Source organism: Amblyraja radiata, chromosome 14 (assembly GCF_010909765.2).
Source record: "Amblyraja radiata isolate CabotCenter1 chromosome 14, sAmbRad1.1.pri, whole genome shotgun sequence".
NCBI lineage: Eukaryota > Metazoa > Chordata > Chondrichthyes > Rajiformes > Rajidae > Amblyraja > Amblyraja radiata.
Genome location: NC_045969.1, coordinates 44,654,842 through 44,673,547, shown reverse-complemented (window position 1 = coordinate 44,673,547; position 18,706 = coordinate 44,654,842). Strand labels below are relative to the sequence as shown.

General features: G+C 41.6%; 1 protein-coding gene across 12 annotated transcripts in view; it reads left to right on the top strand.

Annotated features, from left to right (window-relative positions):
- Positions 1-18,706, top strand: part of dmd (dystrophin) — a 1,663,772-nt gene that overhangs the window by 614,908 nt on the left and 1,030,158 nt on the right. For all 12 annotated transcript variants that reach the window (XM_033033201.1, XM_033033203.1, XM_033033205.1 and 9 more), the window contains 4 exons: positions 63-164; positions 1,079-1,186; positions 7,267-7,446; positions 18,409-18,581. In XM_033033201.1, coding sequence (XP_032889092.1) covers positions 63-164; positions 1,079-1,186; positions 7,267-7,446; positions 18,409-18,581 — 563 coding nt within the window. The remainder of the gene's footprint in view (positions 1-62; positions 165-1,078; positions 1,187-7,266; positions 7,447-18,408; positions 18,582-18,706) is intronic.

Here is an 18,706-nt window from a genome sequence, read left to right as displayed (position 1 = left end):
GAAGCCGAGGAGTCTCAATTTTGTACAAACAACCTGAAAGTTTTAATTTGTTTGTGTTACAGATTCTCGGAGAGAGATGGGCGGCCATTTGTAAATGGACTGAGGAACGCTGGGTACTACTGCAAGAGATTCTTTTTAAATGGGAATATTTCACGGAAGAACAGGTATCTCACCACAGCTCTAACACGTGACCTTACTTCATCTTGATATAGATGACTACTATTTGAAATGGACTCTGGTTGGCGTCATTATCCCTTGCACCTGCTACTTGCCAATAACTCTTCAGCAATTTCTTTTTGGAGCAATGTATAGATACTTTACTCCTTTGTTCTCATTTTCCGAGTGGGCCTCAGAGCATGTTAATGTAAGAGAGTTTATTTAATGAAGATGAAGCTGCTTTCAGATATTTTAGATCGGTATAGTTACAGTGTTTCTCTAACCGTAGCTTTTTAAAAATATCTTTATTCTCGTGTCCCAACAAAAATGATTGGGACATCGTGTCCCAACACTAATGATAGCCAAGTGATTATAAATTTACGGTTTTTAGAGAAAGTTTGCGGTTACTCTGGCCTGTGACATTGTTTGTTTTTCATTGTGCTTTTATAATGGACGAATAAACCATTCCATAGGTTGCCAGGTGACTATTTAGCGTATCTTCCTAATCCAAGTTTTGGAAATGAGTACTCTGATTTCCTGAGATAATGCTGCATAAAAAACCCCTGAACAAGCAGTCGTGTGATTCACCTTTGCTTGTCGCCTCTTCTGAGCAACTGGCTAACCTTGGAAGCTGGCAGGTGACAAATTACATGCTGGATCTTGAATCACCAACACTGCTTAATTACAGACAATGGTCCCATATCCACTATGACTGGATATTTAAGCGCCTTGAGTATTAGAAAGGCGCTATATAAATCCCATCCATTATTATTATTATTATGACTGCACATGACAAGTGAAATGTTAATCACAAAAAAGTACGAGAATTGTGCTCTCCAAATAATAACAGCTGTGATTAATGGTTGCTATTTCATTTGTGCTTCTTCAGTGTTTCAAACACAAACATTCCTCTTTGTCTTAGTGCTACTTTGATGCATGGTTGGCGGAGAAGGAGAAGACCGTGAGTAAAATACAGACATCTGGCTTTAGAGATCAGAATGAGATGCTCACTAATCTGAGGAAATTGGCGGTGAGTGCCATAGTTATTGAAAGATGCATCCATTCATGTGATAGATAAATAACAATTAAGTATCTGGAAGCTGTTTTATTTTATCATGTCACTTTTTTAGTTAGAACAGTCAAGAGCACGAAATGTTTTTCTTGAGATTGAGTAAATGAGTAATTTTCAATTTTTAATACCTTTTAGTTTTTTTAACTTGTTTTCTATTTATTATCGTAATGCATCAAGAGTATATCCACTGGTGTCGGCCATGAACATGTTCTTTGTGTTTTGCTCAAGGTTCCAGCATCTGTAGTTTCTTGGGTCTCCAATATGATATTGGCCCTGTCCAACTTCCTACCTCCATTAGTCGTTCCTTAGCCCACACTCACTCTCACAATGGTCAGATTACTTGGCTGATGTCCAGGTCTATCTCAATATTATGGATTCTCCAAATGAGTATCAGGAATACAGAAACTAATATCTTTAGTCCTTGCCACAAATTCCTTTCCCCGTCCTAAAGTGTCTGAGACTGGGTGACATATATGAGACTCCAGGCTGAGTTTTGGTTTACGGACCTGCATTCTCACCTTCTATTTGCACCTCTGTAACATTGCACGATTCTCCCCTTACAGTTTGCTGAGGCCATCAAGCAAACAATTGTTCCGCCGTGAATTTGTTATTCGCTAGTGCTGTCTGGCCTCTGAACATGAAGTGAGCCACAACCTTGCTGCTTGCATCATTCCATTTATAACATAGAATCATAGAAACTAGGTGCAGGAGTAGGCCATTCGGCCCTTCGAGCCTGCACTGCCATTCACTGTGATCATGGCTGATCGTCCAACTCAGTATCCTGTACCTGCCTTCTCTCCATCCCCCCTGATCCCTTTAGCCACAAGGGCCACATCTAACTCCCTCTTAAATATAGCCAATGAACTGGCCTCAACTACCTTCTGTGGCAGAGAATTCCAGAGATTCACCACTCTTTGGTGATTTGGTCATCACCTCTGCAATCTTTGGCCCACCTCAATAATCTGGTAGACACAAAATGCTGGAGTAACTCAGCGGGTGAGGCAGCATCTCCAGAGAGAAGGAATGGGCGACATTTCGGGTCGAGACCCTTCTTCAGACTGATGGCGACAATAATCTTGTACCTTTCTTCAAACGCATGTGTGTTTCCCCAATCACTTATTCTGTAATCCCAAAGACCCACGATCCCTGTGAGATTCATGTTTGTCTAACACTCGGTACATGGGCCAAATGCGGGCAAGTTGGACTAGTGTAGGTGGGACACCTTGGTCGGCAAGGGCAAGATAGGCTGAAGGGACTGTTTCGGTGCAGCATTACTCTATGACCAGTCTCCTGTATATTCCAAATGTGAGGTGAAGGAAGGAACTGCAGTTGCTGGTTTAAACCAATGAGAGACACAAAAAGCTGGAGTAACTCCGTGGGTCAGCCAGCATCTCTGGAGAAAAGGAATAAGTAACATTTTGAGTAGAGATGCTTCTTCAGACTGATTTAATGATTCTGCAGCTGCTACCAGTGCCATCAGGTTGTCATGACATACCCCCACCCTGGGGCAAAGCTGCTGTGTGTTTGGGGATGATGAAGCCCATTTTCTCTTTCAAGAAAGAAATGATGACCTCCCCATTTTTGGCTCTGAGAACAAACTTTTCTGTAGTGACCCCTTGGTTTGGCCCTGTGACGCAGCATGTCAAAGTGCAAGCTGGCAGTGCCAGCAGGTGGTTTAACAATTTAAATGAGCAAAGGAGCATCTGTTAATATCAAGGAAGCTCCTGCCAGCCTCCAGTTCTGCTGCAAATGAGAGCAGTCATCCTTTGAGTGTTCAGACACATCCAGGCTGCCACCCAGCTACAATTTGCATTCTGAATGCTCCCAATGTCCTTGATTTCCCCCACTGCACCCGACTTGTTGCAAATATTTTCTGCTTATTGAATCATCTGAATTTAGTTTTGTCTTTTAATTGTTCTGATCCTGTTATGCCGATGGATAACATTCCAGCTTTCTCATCGATCCCAATATTGTTCTGTCTATTAATTGATTTCTCCTTCACCCTGCTCATTCAGTTGCATCCTTTGTATATTGCAGCCGGCACTTCTTTGACTTTTCTTGAAATATTTCCTCTCACATTCGGAATCATTTATCTCAATCTCTGCACTACATTGGGCATTTATTTTTTTGAACTTGGTGACTGAAACAATGCACAGTTCCCTCACCAGTACATAGCAAGTCTTGTGCTTATGCTTCTCTTGTATGTTTAAGAAGGAACTGCAGATGCTGGAAAATCGAAGGTAGACAAAAATGCTGGAGAAACTCAGCTGGTGAGGCAGCATCTGTAGAGCGAAGGAAATGGGCAACGTTTCAGGTCGAGACCCTTCTTCAGTCTGATGAAGGGTCTCGATCCGAAACGTTGCCTATTTCTTTCGCTCCATAGATGCTGCCTCACCCGCTGAGTTTCTCCAGCATTTTTGTCTACCTTTCTCTTGTATAATCTGCCTTCCTTAAAAATTGAGAGTGAATAGATGAGCTTTACCTCCAATCTTTTCCCCCTGAGGTGATCTGGTCCCTTAGTTATCTTGTGTTACTGGTTCATCTCAGATTATATACATTGGTTGGCATACGATACGATAAAACTTTATTCATCCCCGGAGGGAAATTGATCTGCTGACAGTCACAACACACAAGGTACACAAAAACTAGATATTAAAAGTGAAAACAAAACGAAAAAGACACGGCTGGCTGCCTTGTGCACAGGGCCTTCACTGGAACAAATGAACAAACAGACACAGACTTATCCCCTGGACAGAGGAATCTAAACTAGAGTGCCCCCCCCTTTCACCCCCACCGGGTCCCCCTTTGTTCCTCCCACCATCCCTCACAGCGGTCCCACCCCACACCAGGTCCCCATTGTTATTCACGGCGGTCCCCCCATGCCTGGTCCCCATTGTCTTCCCCTCCCCCCTCACTCTCATTGACCGCGAGGCTCCACTGCAGCCGAGGCCCCCGCCACCGCCGAGTCTCCCACTGCCGCCACCAAGGCTGCAATCGCCCGCATCATTGAGGCTCCTTCAGCCCAGGCTGGCCTCGCCGCCTGGCTTCACTACAGTCCCCTGGGAGGCCTGTGGGGTGAGCCAGGCCTACCGGGGCATGTTCCGGTCGTTGGCCGCCGTTCTGGTCTTTGGCGATCTATGCCGGGCTCAAAGAACTGATTTTGCAAATGGCTGACACAAAATGCTGAACTCAGCAGGACAGGCAGCATCTCTGGAGAGAAGGAATGGGTGATGTTTCGAGTCGAGATCCTTCTTCAGACCCTTCTTCAGAAGGATAGGGTGCTAATGTCAGCACTGCTTCTCCTCTTATCCATACTCCTCCCCCTTTTTTACTGTCCCTAAATCTCTTTCAAATACTGTGTTGAAACCACCATTCATCCCTTCTAATTCTACTATGGATTCTGAGGTTAATGGTGGCTGAACAAATGAAAAAACATTGTCATCAATACAATTTGCATAATTGTTCTTTGGTTTCCAACACATGAGGTGATATGATTCTTGTCTTGACCTCCAACCAGTTCAACAATAACCTCAAGTCCCGTCATCGACATACATCAGCCAGGAACAGTGAGGAATATTCCTCAGTTGTCCCATTGTTCCTTGCTGAGATATGCTTCATTCTCCTGCTTTATCCAGGACACAGAAACCTAATTAGACTGGAGTGAAATATTTTAATATATTTTTTCAATGCGCTTCTTGTTCATGTAACACATTAACCATTATAATAAATGGCAGATGATTGGCTTTTTTCATTAAACTCAAATCATTGGTAAAGGTGAGTCTTGTTTAAGAACACAATTTGTAGAGTCAAATCTATTTAGCGTTGGTCCTTTGCTTTGCTTTTCAACACGCTAACATTTCACTCATTTAAATGTTAACATGTGTAACAGAAAATAAAATGTTAAGGAATGTGTCACATTATGACTTTAACACTCATGTGCCTGGAAGTGTAAAGTCAGCAAGGTCCATGACCTTTCAATGCAAATGCAGCATCTATGTGATGCTGAAGAAGGACACAAAGTGCTGTAGTAACTCAACCAGCATCCCTGAAGAACATGAATAGGTGATGTTTTGGATCGGGTTCCAACCATGACAGAATGCCATCTATCCATGTTCTCCAGGAATGCTGTCTGACCTGCTGAGTTACCCCAGCACTTTGAGTCCTTTGTAAACCAGCATCTTCAGTTCCTTATTTCAACATCTAAGTGATGCCAACAGGTTTTTATACATTCTGGTGATTCCTGCCAGTTAGTGGTTGAGAATCCTGTAGTAGTTCAGATTAGTAATTCTGTAGTAGTTCAGATTAGTTTTAACTAATAATATAATGATGTTTCTCTTCTAAAATTATGCTTGAGTCAAAAACAAAACCTGCTGCAAATAATTACCAGGTCAGGCATCATCTTTTGGAGCGGGAGGCAGGATAAATATTTCTTGCCCGCGATCTTTAAACATAACTGTGAAGTGTAAAATATATGACAAGTTTTAAAGAGATTGCAGAGACAAGGAAGATGCTCAGGGGGAAGAAACAAGGGAGGCTCTGTGGAAATGTTGTCAGCAGGACTGATAAAATGGGGGGGGAAAATTGAGTAACAATTATAAAGAAAAGGTAGCTCTGACAGCTGTGAATGCTGTGCTGATTTTGCATTCTGAAGCCAAGAAGCTGTGGTTATAATTTGAAACTTGAAGTCAAGGTTGATGTGGGGAAGAGAATTAAAATGAAGTGTGACTAGAGGTTTAAGGCTATATTGCAGATGACGTGGAGCCATTCCTCACTCAATCAACCAGTGTGCGGTTATGACAATCCTACCATGCTATGAGCAACACATTCGGCATACTGTAAGAAAATCCGAAAATCACTTTCTTTTATTAACTGTAAAGCTTAATAGAAGCACCTTCATCTCTCACAAATATTATTTCCTGCTTATTCTATTTGAGATCCTGTTAGAGAGGATGAGGGTTGAAATCCCTTCACTTTATCTGCCATCATGGGGTCTGCCCTGCCTTTAGTCCAGAATAAAAGCTAACTATGTCAAACAAAGTCAGAAAGCATCCAGCTGCACAGAGGGCATCTGTTAATAAAGAGCAAGACAGTATAACCCAATCTTCAGAAAGGCTTTAAATGTTATTTGATTGAAAAATGCTTAAACCTCAGCCGGTAAAGGCATTTCCAAATCAGGAGAATTTTTGATCAGTGGAGCTATTTTTCCTATGTAGGAAAGTACTGCAGCTGCTGGTGTAATTCGAAGGTAGACACAAAATGCTGGAGTAACTCAGCGGGACAGGCAGCATCTCTGGAGAGAAGGAATGGGTGACGTTTCGGGTCGAGACTGCCCTGAAAGCGCCCATCAGTTATTTTGGTTGTCCTTCCACCTTCTTCCCGCCCTCTCTTAATCTGCACTTTACCTTTGGCCAAACCTTGGCCAAGTGCCCATTTTACACTCCGATTTTTCTTTTCCCTGTTCTCATTATATTCCTTCAGATGTAGAATACCCCTCACACCCTTTCTGCTCCCCTCCTCTCATATTCAGGTAATTGGAGATCGTGGACTGATTGTGATCAAATGTAGAAACCTAGCCTTGTCGATGGGCCATGAATAATGGGCATTTGAGTGAAGCAAGTTTCAGCAAGGAAGGAGAGATGCCCAGTTGTGATGACACCTGAGCAGCTGCCTTTTGTATTCTCCTCTTGCATGTGGACAGACATTTGACCATGTGGGGCACGATATTCTTGCGAAAATAAATAAAATAACAAGCATATGCCCTAAAAAGTGGAAATGGCTCGGGTAAACATCTGAGAAGATGTTTAAAAGCACGCATTACTTGTCAACTGAACGTCACTTAGATTGGATAGTTCAATTAAATGTATCGATTTTATAGACTTGTTCACAAGTTGTGATAGATGAAGGGTCCCTGCAGAAATGTGGCTTTGTTCCTGAGAATGCGAGGAGTGTACTACTCCCATGGATGTACGAATAGGGCAACCCTGGCTCATTTCTTTGCTGCATGCTTCTTCTAAGTTGTACCTTTTCTTAATCATCAGGTTCTAAAAGAAGAGCTGCACCAGAAGCGACAGACAATGGATAAACTTTGTGCCCTCAGCCAGGATCTTCTTGCGGCACTCCAAAATAAGGTGGTGGCTCAGAAGGTTCGGACAAGGCTTGAGGAATTTACTCAGCGTTGGGACGATCTTGTTCAGAAGCTGGAGAGTATGTCCAAGGAGGTAGGGCATCAATATTCATTAGCTATATTGTTTACTGCCATTCAACTGGTTTTGGTCACTTGGCAAGGCTGGCATCTAACCTATTTAACGAATTGATGCAATTTAATTTACTTTAGAGATACAGCATGGGAGCAGGCCCTTTGGCCCACTGAGTCCGCGCTGACCAACTAGTTCTATCCAACACACTGGGGACAATTTTCACGGAGAACGTACAGTTTTTTTGTTGTTCAGGATATTTAAATGTCTGCTGAAGTGCTGCTTGCTTATGGATTTTTTAATTTATTTGACTGGAAGGAACTGGATGAAAATGTATTTTGTGTTCATTAAAATGTAAGGGGATTGTGAATACAGTTTTAGTTGTAGATATTCCAGGTCAGTTCTTTGTGCCATTCATACTTAGTTAGTTCTAGTCTGCTTCATCAATGGGCTGGAAACAAAAATTTATGGGGCAGTCATTTTCTGAACCAAAACCAAATTCACACACAAATGCTTTTTTTGCGGAATGGAGTTTTAAATCCACCAGGATTCCCTGTCTCTCTTGATGCAACCAGCAAAACACTCCAAATTTAGGAGATGGAAAAGAGGATTAGCAAGAAAATAAATTTGACTAGAAATTTGGAGGAGGAGGAGGAGCAGGAAAGATGGCGCCAAAATCAGCAGTTCTTACGGGAGGTCAAAGCAGAATGTCAACTACTCTCTCCACATCTGCTGCCTGACCTGCTGAATATTTTCACCATTTCACCACTGCGCATTTTCAAGGAAAATTGATGTTCAGTAACTCTAATAATGCATTTGCAGAAAATGTAAAGTGGTAAATTTGGTGTGATATGCCTCTGTCTTAACAGTATTTCAGAATTAATTATTGCATCTCTGTGGACTACAATAGGGGGAACAATATTAAATCTCCAAGGGGAAATTATGACGTGTGAATCATTCATGTGGTTTACTGTAACCTATCGAGGGTTAGAGGTAGGAAGATGGAAATTAATTTTTTTTTTGTCAGCAAATACTTCACCAGAGAAAGGATGAGAAGCTGAGTATAAGGAAATACGGTGTATTGTAAAACTCAGAGGTAGAGCTGGGCTGATTGAGGTGATGTTTGATAATAAGCAGCTTCACATAAATAGGATCTTGACCACAAGAAGGGAGATGATTGAATGCCTTTGCTGATGGTACACTGTCAGGAAAAAAAACGTTCATTAATTTGACTTGCTTGAAGAAAGGTGAAAAATTGTCATGATCAGTTGTGTGACAGGGAGAGAAAAAAAGATGCATTTGGAGAGATATTTCGGAGCGCTTTAACCACAGGAGAACAAGCTCAAAGGAGCCAAGGATGCTCGGAATATAGTTTGTAGAGTTTAAACCTGCGGACGCTGGTTTAAATCGAAGGTAGACAGAAAATGCTGGAGTAACTTCGCAGGACAGGCAGCATCTCTGGAGAGAAGGAATGGGTGATGTTTCGGGTTGAGACCCTTCTTCAGACTGCAGTCTGAAGAAGGATTTTGACCCAAAATGTCACCAATTCCTTCTCTCTAGAGATGCTGCCTGTCCCACTCAGTTACTCCAGCATTTTCTGTCTACCTAGGAATAGTTATTGAACTTGGTTTGGATCAAAAATTAAAGCAACAAATATGAATTGGAAATGTGGGAAATAGGAATGGTGAATGTTGTGATGAGAAAAATACAAACGTGAGATAATCCATGAGTGAGAAATGGGAAAAAAAAAGGGATTACAGAGAACACTGTGGGTTCACATAATGTGGGTTAAACAAGAGGAAGAGGCAACAAATGGGGTAGCTACAATTTTGGATGACATGGAGATTATTTGAATGTACGAATCTTCCACATAGAGCAGAAGTAAGAGTGAGAGCAATAAGAAAAATATTGCAGTGACTTAGAAATGAATCTGTAGGTTGCATACATACATGTCCACCTATGACTTAGAGAGGGATCATTCTGGCTATTGAGTATATACCAGCAACATAGAACAGCCCAATTCCCTAACTCATGAGAGTGATGTCTGTTGGTGGGTTCAGTCCCATTGACCCTGTAATACGTTTTGCTGGATCTTGCTGGCAGCTCCGTGCTACACTGCTGACATTTTTTAGCCAAGCACGGGTGGGGTTCAGATTTCCTACATGGACGTGGGAAGTCAATAGACAGTAGGTGCAGGAGTAGGCCATTCGGCCCATCAAGCCAGTGTCTAGCTGACCCCAGCAAATTTGAAATCCACCAGTTTAGTGTCTTCAAGTCCTTTCATTGTCCAGCCAAGAAGTAAGGGCAAAATGGAGTAAAGTGTTTCCAGTTATTTGTGTGACTATTTAGATTTTGTGAGTGCATTTATTTGTTTTTGAGTCCATGTATTTAACGTTCAAAAATCTTAAATATAAGCATAATTATTATTTTTATAATCATTTTAAAATATTTCTGACCCATGGGGATGTTCTGACAGCTTAACCAGCTGGGGTGAACTCAGTGTATTTGGTAGAAAAAAATTGTTGTTTTGGTCTGACCTGGTTTGGAATCTAAGATAGACAAAAAAAACGCTAGAGTAACTCACCCGGTCAGTCAGCATCTCTGAGAAGGCATGAAAAGGCACTTGTTCCTTATCTCCTGACCTGCTGAGTTACTCCAGCATTCTGTGTCTAGTTTTGGTGTAAACCAGCATCTGCTGTTCCTTCCTACACTATTTTGGCATCTTCTGCTCCACCAAGATTGGCCTTGTGGATTCTCCAAGTGACCTCAGCAAAACTACGGAATGTAAACTATGTCTGTTACTTTTCCAGAGGTTTCAATTACTGGAAGATAGCTTCTTAAAAAGTCACCAGTGGTTTTTAACCTCAAACAATCAGGTCATTCTCCAGTTAGCTCCACCATCAGCAGTGGTGGGGCAGAGGGAAAAGAGGAGGAACGGAAAATATTCCCACACACAGGGACTATCGCAATGTTTATGAAACAATTAGACAGGTACATGGATAGGACAGGCTTAGAGAGTTATGCGCCAAACGCAGGTAGGCGGGACGAGTGTAGATGGGACATGTTGGTTAGTGTGGGCAAGTTGGGTTGAAGGGCCTGTTTGCACACTGTAGAACACTATAATTTTCTATGTTTGCAACTAAAATTCAACAAAACAGGACCGCAAACAGGCGAACGATTCACCTGATTTGGTGGAATGAGGAGGTGATGTGTGTGGAATACCAGAGGTATAGGAACGTGGTGCTTGATGGAAGACATGATGGTCCAAAAACAGGCAGGTGGGAGCCATGTGGCTGGACCATGTTGGCCGGTGTGGGCAAGTTGGGCTGAAGGGTCTGTTTCCATGCTATGTGACTCTATAACTCTATCTGCGAAAGTTTAGTTTAAAACATCGAGTTATTGTGAATTTTTGCAGTGGGCGCAAATTTGTTGGAAATACTCAGAAGAGAAATAAAGTGATGACAGTTGGGCATGTAACAATAGAGCAGAGCTCAGTGGAGTTTGTGAGTCACTGAAGCAGCATTATTCCCCCTGAGTCAGGAAAATCTCGCCTCTTTTATTTGTGGAAAGAGAAATTTTGCCTGGCCATTTTTGACAGGTTGTTCAATCAAATGGTTGAAGGCAGTTAAGTGGAGTCTCGTACCTGGAACGTCAACTGACATGTTTTTTCTCCGTGGGATGCTTGTTTTCCTGCCGAGCGTCTCCGGTGTTTTCTGACCCGAGGCAATTTGCTATTACGAGGCAGCGGAGAACATGGTTGGGTGATTTAGCGCATTGAATATGGAGAATTACAACTTCTTCCAAAGCCATCAAGTGGAACGCAGCAGAAAATGTACACACACAAGGGAAAGACGCCATGGTGTAGAAGTCACAAATAATCATCACAAAACTCTGAGCTGGGGCCCTGAGGCAGTCATGTGACGGCTCCTGAAGTCTGAGCTTCACTTGTAACACTCACAGAGTTCACAGTTTGCCAGTTAGGAGCAAGAATCTCATTAATAGTGAAACCAATGCAGATCACAAATCTAATACCACTATTGCAGTGCTTCCTTGGGGAATGTTTAATGGCACCAAATATATTCACAAACTATGAATGAAACATTTTTGTCAAATAAGCAAAGGGCTCGTGTGTAGGCTAGAAGAAACATCTGCTTTATAATTAGGATTTGTTGCATGGGTGGAATAATTAAAAAATAATTTCTATGTATTGTGGGAATACTTATTCTCTGAAAGAGGAATTATTGTGAACCTAGATTATTTGTACTATTTGCCACACATTCATCATTATTCATCGAGAAAGCCAAAATGCGTATTGTGGTAATAATATATGTAGAAGTTGAAAAGGTCTTTTTTTGAGGCTAATCTTTATCAAGGCATTTCCGTATTTTAGTTTCCCACGATGATACTGAATTTTTCTGTCCAAGTTGCCTTGGAACGGATTGCTGATTCTGCCGACCCTACGCTTGTTGGAGAATGCTTCAGTAGTTACCCAGAGGTATAAGTGAAGATGAAAACTCAATATTTGAGGACAAGAAGCCCAGATCACTGACTGCCTGGATTTAGTATTGAGGCTCAATGTGCTGCTGTCTGCAACAATTGCACCCAAAGAGGCCACAGTCATCTGAGATCATATTAATTAAAAATTGAGGATGCTATTTTCATCAAGATATTTTACAGCTTGATATAAATATCAACATTTGCTATAATTCTGTTTCAATGTGCAGTGTGAGAGCATTTTAAGAGCTAAGTGTACCATCTGGTATAACTTTAATACTCTGTTGGACCAACCACTGCTATTTAATTGTTGGCTGTCAAGGCAGTCAGAATGGTAAATGCATCTGAATGTCCTTGATGTTTAATAGAATCCGGTAGATAGTTGATAAATTATAAATTAGCAGAAATTAAAACAAAATGAACACATTGGAACAAAATAAAGGAAATACAGTTAAAACCTAGCTGACTGCTTTTTATTGTGCTTTATTGTGGCCAAATAAGCAATTAAAAGTATTTATGCATGTCCATGCTGCTTTTGTGAAGTAATCTTATCAATGCCGTTTCACCTGGCCCTGCAAATTATTTTCCCTCTTGCACCTATTTTCCCTCGAGAAAGCCCTGATTGACACAGTCCTTCCAGCCTTGCAAACAGTGACTTTCATAATCACACTCTGTATTTAACTTTAGAACAAATATTCTCTCAGAGCAGTAGGAGCTGCTGAAACATGAGTTACTGTAAGTGATGGGAATTGTTTCTGAGGCTCTGTTTCATGCTGGATCTTGTTCAATGCAACACTGTCAACATTGGCTGCACATTTCGTGCTCAAACTATGAATACTTTACATGTGCCCTCTCTTAAATCTCAATATCTGTTTGCACAGATCTCTAAATTTCATATTGATTTTTCATATCCTCTAACCAAAACCTGATGCTGTGTCCATTCAAATGACTATGCAGGAGAATTAAAATAATTTATGCCAGAGTATTTTTCCTTTGAGCTGTGTGCTCACCAAGAGATTTACAATAAATTAAAAGACTTCAAAAATACTATATCTTAGAGCTATGTCTGTTAACTAAGTGGGGACTGAGGTTGTTTAATGTGGTCTGATGCAGCAGCGTTAAATGGGCGATTTCTTCAAGGTATCAATAATCTGTGGTTAGGACAGGATCTTACTTTATAGACCCCTGTATTTTGAGGACAAAATATGCCATGAAACCAATGACATGAAGCCAGGACAGTTCAAGGTTCAATTTCTGAGCTGTCGGGACTTCAGGGACAATTGGAGGTTGAGAGGACCCATCAGCTTCCCAATAACAACTGCACCCAGTGAACAGAAACATGGCCTCATTCACAATATGTTGGCAAAGGTGTTATATGCAAATATACTGCATGAAGGTTTCTCTAGAGTAGTTTGTCGTGCATAATTTGATGATTTATTTTGTTTAATTAAGGCTGGTTTCATCCATCCAAGATACCTTTCATGTCTCAGGTATAATGTGTAGGCTTTTGTAGTCTGCAAATCTAATTCACACAGTCCCATTGTGATAGATTGGTTTGATTTTAAATGGACAATGTTTAGTTGAGTTTAGTTTAGAGATACAGCGAGGAAACAGGCCCTTCGGCCCATCAGGTCCACACCGACCAGCGATCCCCGCACGTTAACACTATCCTACCCCGCTAGGGATCAATTTTACATTTACCAAGCCAATTAACCTACAAACCTGTACGTCTTTTTAATGAAGCTTTATAAAATGCAATTGAGACTGGATGTGAAATCTACAACTGAGATTTGAATTTACTTGAGTTTTTCATTTGTTTTGTTTTATTGCATATGCAGATATTTTTGTTGCTGGATTACTCTACTGTATAAAATCATTAATTAAGTGTGGGTATGTCTTAGCATGCATAACACATTTTACATTTAATCTCTCCTAAGTACCGTCTATATCTCTTGTTCCCCTTTTCCCTGATTCTCAGTCTAAGGAAGGGTCTCAACCCAAAACATCACCTATTCCTTTTCTCCAGAGATGCTGCCTGACCCGCTGAGTTACTCCAGCTTTTTGTGTCTGTCTTTGGTTTAAGCCAGCATCTGCAGTTCCTCCTCACACATTTAATCAATTATACCTTGGCTCTGACGATTTTTAATGATGCTGGCTTTAAAGCTGCACAGATTGTCATCCCAAACTCGGTTTCTGATCATAATGTTCACTCTGACAACTCTCTCATGATTCATAAAGGTGTCTGGTTGAAAACATTATTTTTTGAAAATCATTTGCAGCTTATTTGATCTAATTCGCTGTAATACAGGCTGATCGATTAGTATGCTGGTGCTATAATTTTAATTAAGTTTTAAGTTTGACATTGTTCCTGTTTAGGAAGCTGAATCGGTCATGTTGGCACATTAGTGTCCGGCTCTGTGCAATCATTTACAGTTCCACTGCTTTAAATGGCCATGCTTGTCCCACCCTTTTGTACCCAGGCAAAATTAAAATGAACCCAAGCAAGTGGCATTCTTAACGTGCCATTCATCACCTTTATAAACGCGATAATCTCAAGTCATCTATAAATGCAGCCATTGTTATGGCTGCTGCTTTCTGTCATCCAGCTGGTTTTATACTATAAAACACACCTGAAGTACATGAAGCCAGCAACCCTTAACATGCCAGCCTTTGCTGTGCTGGTTGACTTTGGTTCCCAGGTGCTCTGCAATCTTGTGGTGCTAAAAGCTGTTTGATTAAATAACACTTGAAAAATCAATGAGACTCGAGGTTGGCAGGGCACGGGAAATGAAACTCTGGATAATCACAGAAGATATTACTTTTTTTTATTGCTTCATGGCCAGTGTTTAATTTTGTATTAGAGATCTCTGATTAAGCCAGTGGATACAGGCACCGAGGCATCTGCAATGTCCATATTGGCCTTGCTCAGATGAGTGAAGTTGAAATGTGGTACATTAGTGGCAAGGAATGCACCTCGCTGTAGAGTGTGCAAGGATGAATTAATGACCAGATTTGTACTTGGTACAATCCGTGTCACGAGTAGCTGGGGCTTTTGAAGTGCATTGAAGTGAATAAATCCCCAGAACCTGATGGAATCTATCCCAGGTTATAGAGAGAGGCCAGAGAGAAGATTGTGGGAACCTTGGCGAAGAACCTTGCATCTTCTCCAGCCACAGGCAAGGTCCCGGAGGACTGGAGAGTAGCTGATGTTGTCCCTTTATTTAAGAGGAGTAAATCCAGGGAATTATAGGCCGGTGAGCTTCACGTCAATGGTGGGGAAGCAATTGGAGAGGATTCTTCGGAATAGGATTTACTCCCATTTGGAAGAGAATGGTTCAGTAAGACAGTCCGCATGGCTTTGTACACAGGAGGTCGTGTCTCAGTAACTTGAACTAAACTTCAACTTAAACTAAACAATTTAATTGAGTTTTTTTGGGGAGATGACAAAGGTGATCGATGAGGATGGGGGGGTGGGGGGAGGGGTGGATGGTGTCTACATGGATTTTCGTACGGCATTTGTTATAGATCCCCAATGTTGGCTGATCCAGAAAATTAAGATGCATGTGATTAACAGTGATTTGGTCATATGGATTCAGAACTGGTTTACTGACAGAAGACAGAGGGTTATGGTGGAAAGACAATATTTAGGCTGGAGGTCTGTGACCAGTGCAGTGCTGGAGAGATCTGTGCTGGGAGCAATAAGATTGCTGGGGTCATGGACTGTGAGGAAGGCTGTCAAAGTATACAGTGGGATGTTGATCTGCAACAGAAATGGGCGGAGAAATTGTAGGCCGAGTTAATCTGAGCAAGTGTGAGATCTCGCACTTTGGGAGGTCAAATGTAAGGGGAAAATGTACAATTAATGGCATGACACTGAACCACATTCTTCTTCTTATCGAGTCCACACACAAGATTAGAAGTTGTTCAGCCAGAGCTGAACATACTTCTCGGCATCTGCACAATGGTGTCTGTCTTGCGCTTCTTGTGCGTCTTGTGCGTGGTGGTGGAAAGATTGGTTTAAACAGGACCGCGACGTGAACGCTCTTTCCTTGACCCCACTGAACCACATTGATGCGCAGAGAAACCTTGGTGACCAAGCACATAACTCCCTGAAAGTGGGCAAGACAATTCGATAGAGTGGCAAAGAAGGTATATGGAAAAATCAAACAGTAGAGTAGAGCTTTTAGCTGAGGGGGTCAATGTTTATAAAGGAAATGTGCAGGGCAAATGTTTTACACAGAGTGTGGTACGTATCTGGATCACGTTGCTGGGGGTTGTGGTTGAGACAGTTCATTAGTGGCATTTAAGAGACTTTTGGATGTACATATGGATGTGTAAGGAATGAGGGAAACCGAATATGTGCAGGCAGATAAGTGATGGTCTTGGCAACATTTTTGGAACAGACGTTGTGGTTCGAAGGGTCTGTTCTTGTGCTGTACTGTTCGATGTAACTTCCAATGCAAGCCCTGTGGCCATTCTGAACCTTTGCGACTGTGGGACCTCAAAGGACCTTGCAACTGTCCTGTGGTACAATAGTACGACTAGGCCCTTGGTTCATGACCCCTCTCATATATGCCTCTGATGATCAGCTGCATTTTAAAAACATTTGAAGAAAATCTAAAATTATTAAAAAAAACATTTTTTTCCCTAATGTTAGTTAAAAAGCATGAGTATATTAAGCTTCCTTCCTTTTCGTGTCCATCTTGTTACAAATGTTGACCTCGCTGTCATCGTCCGTCCTGAAAAGGACGCAAGCTTCCGGCGACAAGTCATCACTTGTCGCAATAGACGATGGTGGTAGCAGAATTAGCTCAGGAAACTTCCAGTTTCCAGCCCCGCGACGTGGACGCTTCTGCTATGGGGCCAGTATGTTAAGCGAAGGACAAATGATCCAGATTTCCATCATGCCTTCCATCAAGCACCACATTCCTATACCTCTGGTATTCCACATACATCGCCTCCTCATTCCACCAAATCAGGTGAATCGTTCAGCTTTTTGCGGTCCTGTTTTGTTGAATTTTAGTTGCTAACGTAGAAAATTATAGTGATTCTACAGTGTGGAAACAGGACCTTCAACCCAACTTGCCCACACCGCCCAACATGTCCCATCTACACTCGTCCCGCCTACCTGCGTTTGGCGCATATCCCTCTAAACCTGTCCTATCCATGTACCTGTCCAAATGTTTCTTAAATGTTGCGATAGTATCTGCCTCAACTACCACCTCTGGCAGCTCGTTCCTTTGCGTGTAAAAGTTACCCCTCAGATTCTTATTAATTCTTTCCTCCCTCACCTTAAACCAACATCTGGTTCTCGATTCCTCTACTCTGAGCAAGAGACTCTGTGCATCTACTCGATTTATTCCTCTCATAATTTTACACACTTCTGTAAGATGACTGCTCAACCTCCTGTGCTCCAAGGAAGAGTCCCAACTTACTCAACCTCTCCCAGTAACGAAGGCCCACGAGTCCTGGCAGCTTAATCGTAAATCTTCTCTGCACCCTTTCCAGCTTGACAACATCTTTCCTATAACATGGTGCCCAAAATATTCTAAATGCCACATCACCAACGTCTTATACAACTGGAACGTGACCTCCCAACTTCTCTACATCTGTCACATCCATGAAGAACTCTTCTGTAACAAACATCTTAGGCATTCTCCCCAAGCTTTTTCTTCTTGGCTGATTGTCACAACGTTCTTAGATTTGCCTGTGAAGTGCCTTTTAAATATTAAAATATGTCATATAAATTGAAGTTGTTGTGAAAAGTTGAAGTTCTTTAGCATGTCATAAAGCACAAAACTAATTATGAGCAGAGATGATTTAAAAGTAACACACTTATTTTGTCTGATGAAGAGATCCGACCTGAATGGTCACCTGTTCCTTTTCTCTGGAGATGCTGCCTGACCCGCTGTGTTACTCCAGCATTTTCTGTCTATCTTCAGTATAAACCAACATCTGCAGCCTCTTCCTACAAACGTATTTTCTGCTGTGAGTTCTGGGGGATAATCCATCATTGGGTACAGAGATTGTGCATTGAATGCTTTGATAAAATGCTGTATGAGTTGTCTTTTCAGGAGAATGTAAAGGAACATAAAATTGACATAAGGGTGACAGGACCTGATCATATTGCAAATTGACTTTATAAAATTGGAGTTAGAAAGGAAATGAAAGATTTGGCAGGCTGGCCTGTACCATTGCCCCTTAAGTGTGTTGATGAATATTTTTTCAGAGGGCCATTGAATTGATGTATTTACTCACAATTCATTTTATGTGTGTACTCCTAAATCCTTTTTCATTCTAATCAGTTTTTAGCTACAGGATGAATGAGATTAAATATTCTTGTTTGCAAGCATCATTCATTGTTGTACTGTGAAGGTCAGGTCATGATCTGACTGGAGGAATTGCAATCATTATTTTCTTTGCAGACTTCAAACAATTGTCAATGAAATCATTCCAGCAGTCTGTGTCTTCTTGTCTTCATTCTTCCCGCAGATTTCGCAGTCTGCCACTGTATCTCAGACATCGTTAAGGCAGACCACCGTAATGGAAACTGTAACCATGGTTACGACCAAAGAACAGATTTTGGTGAAATCTAAAGAAGAACTTCCTCCAGCCCCTCCTCCCAAGAAGAGGCAGATACTTGTGGACTCTGAGCTCAGGAAGAGGTGGGTTTAAAAAGTAACACGAAAGTATTGTGTTACCATTATTGGAGTAAATGATGAAAAATGTGTGCTTCACATACTAACGAATATTATTGTTGATTACAATTCATGAATTTACTTAGAATTCT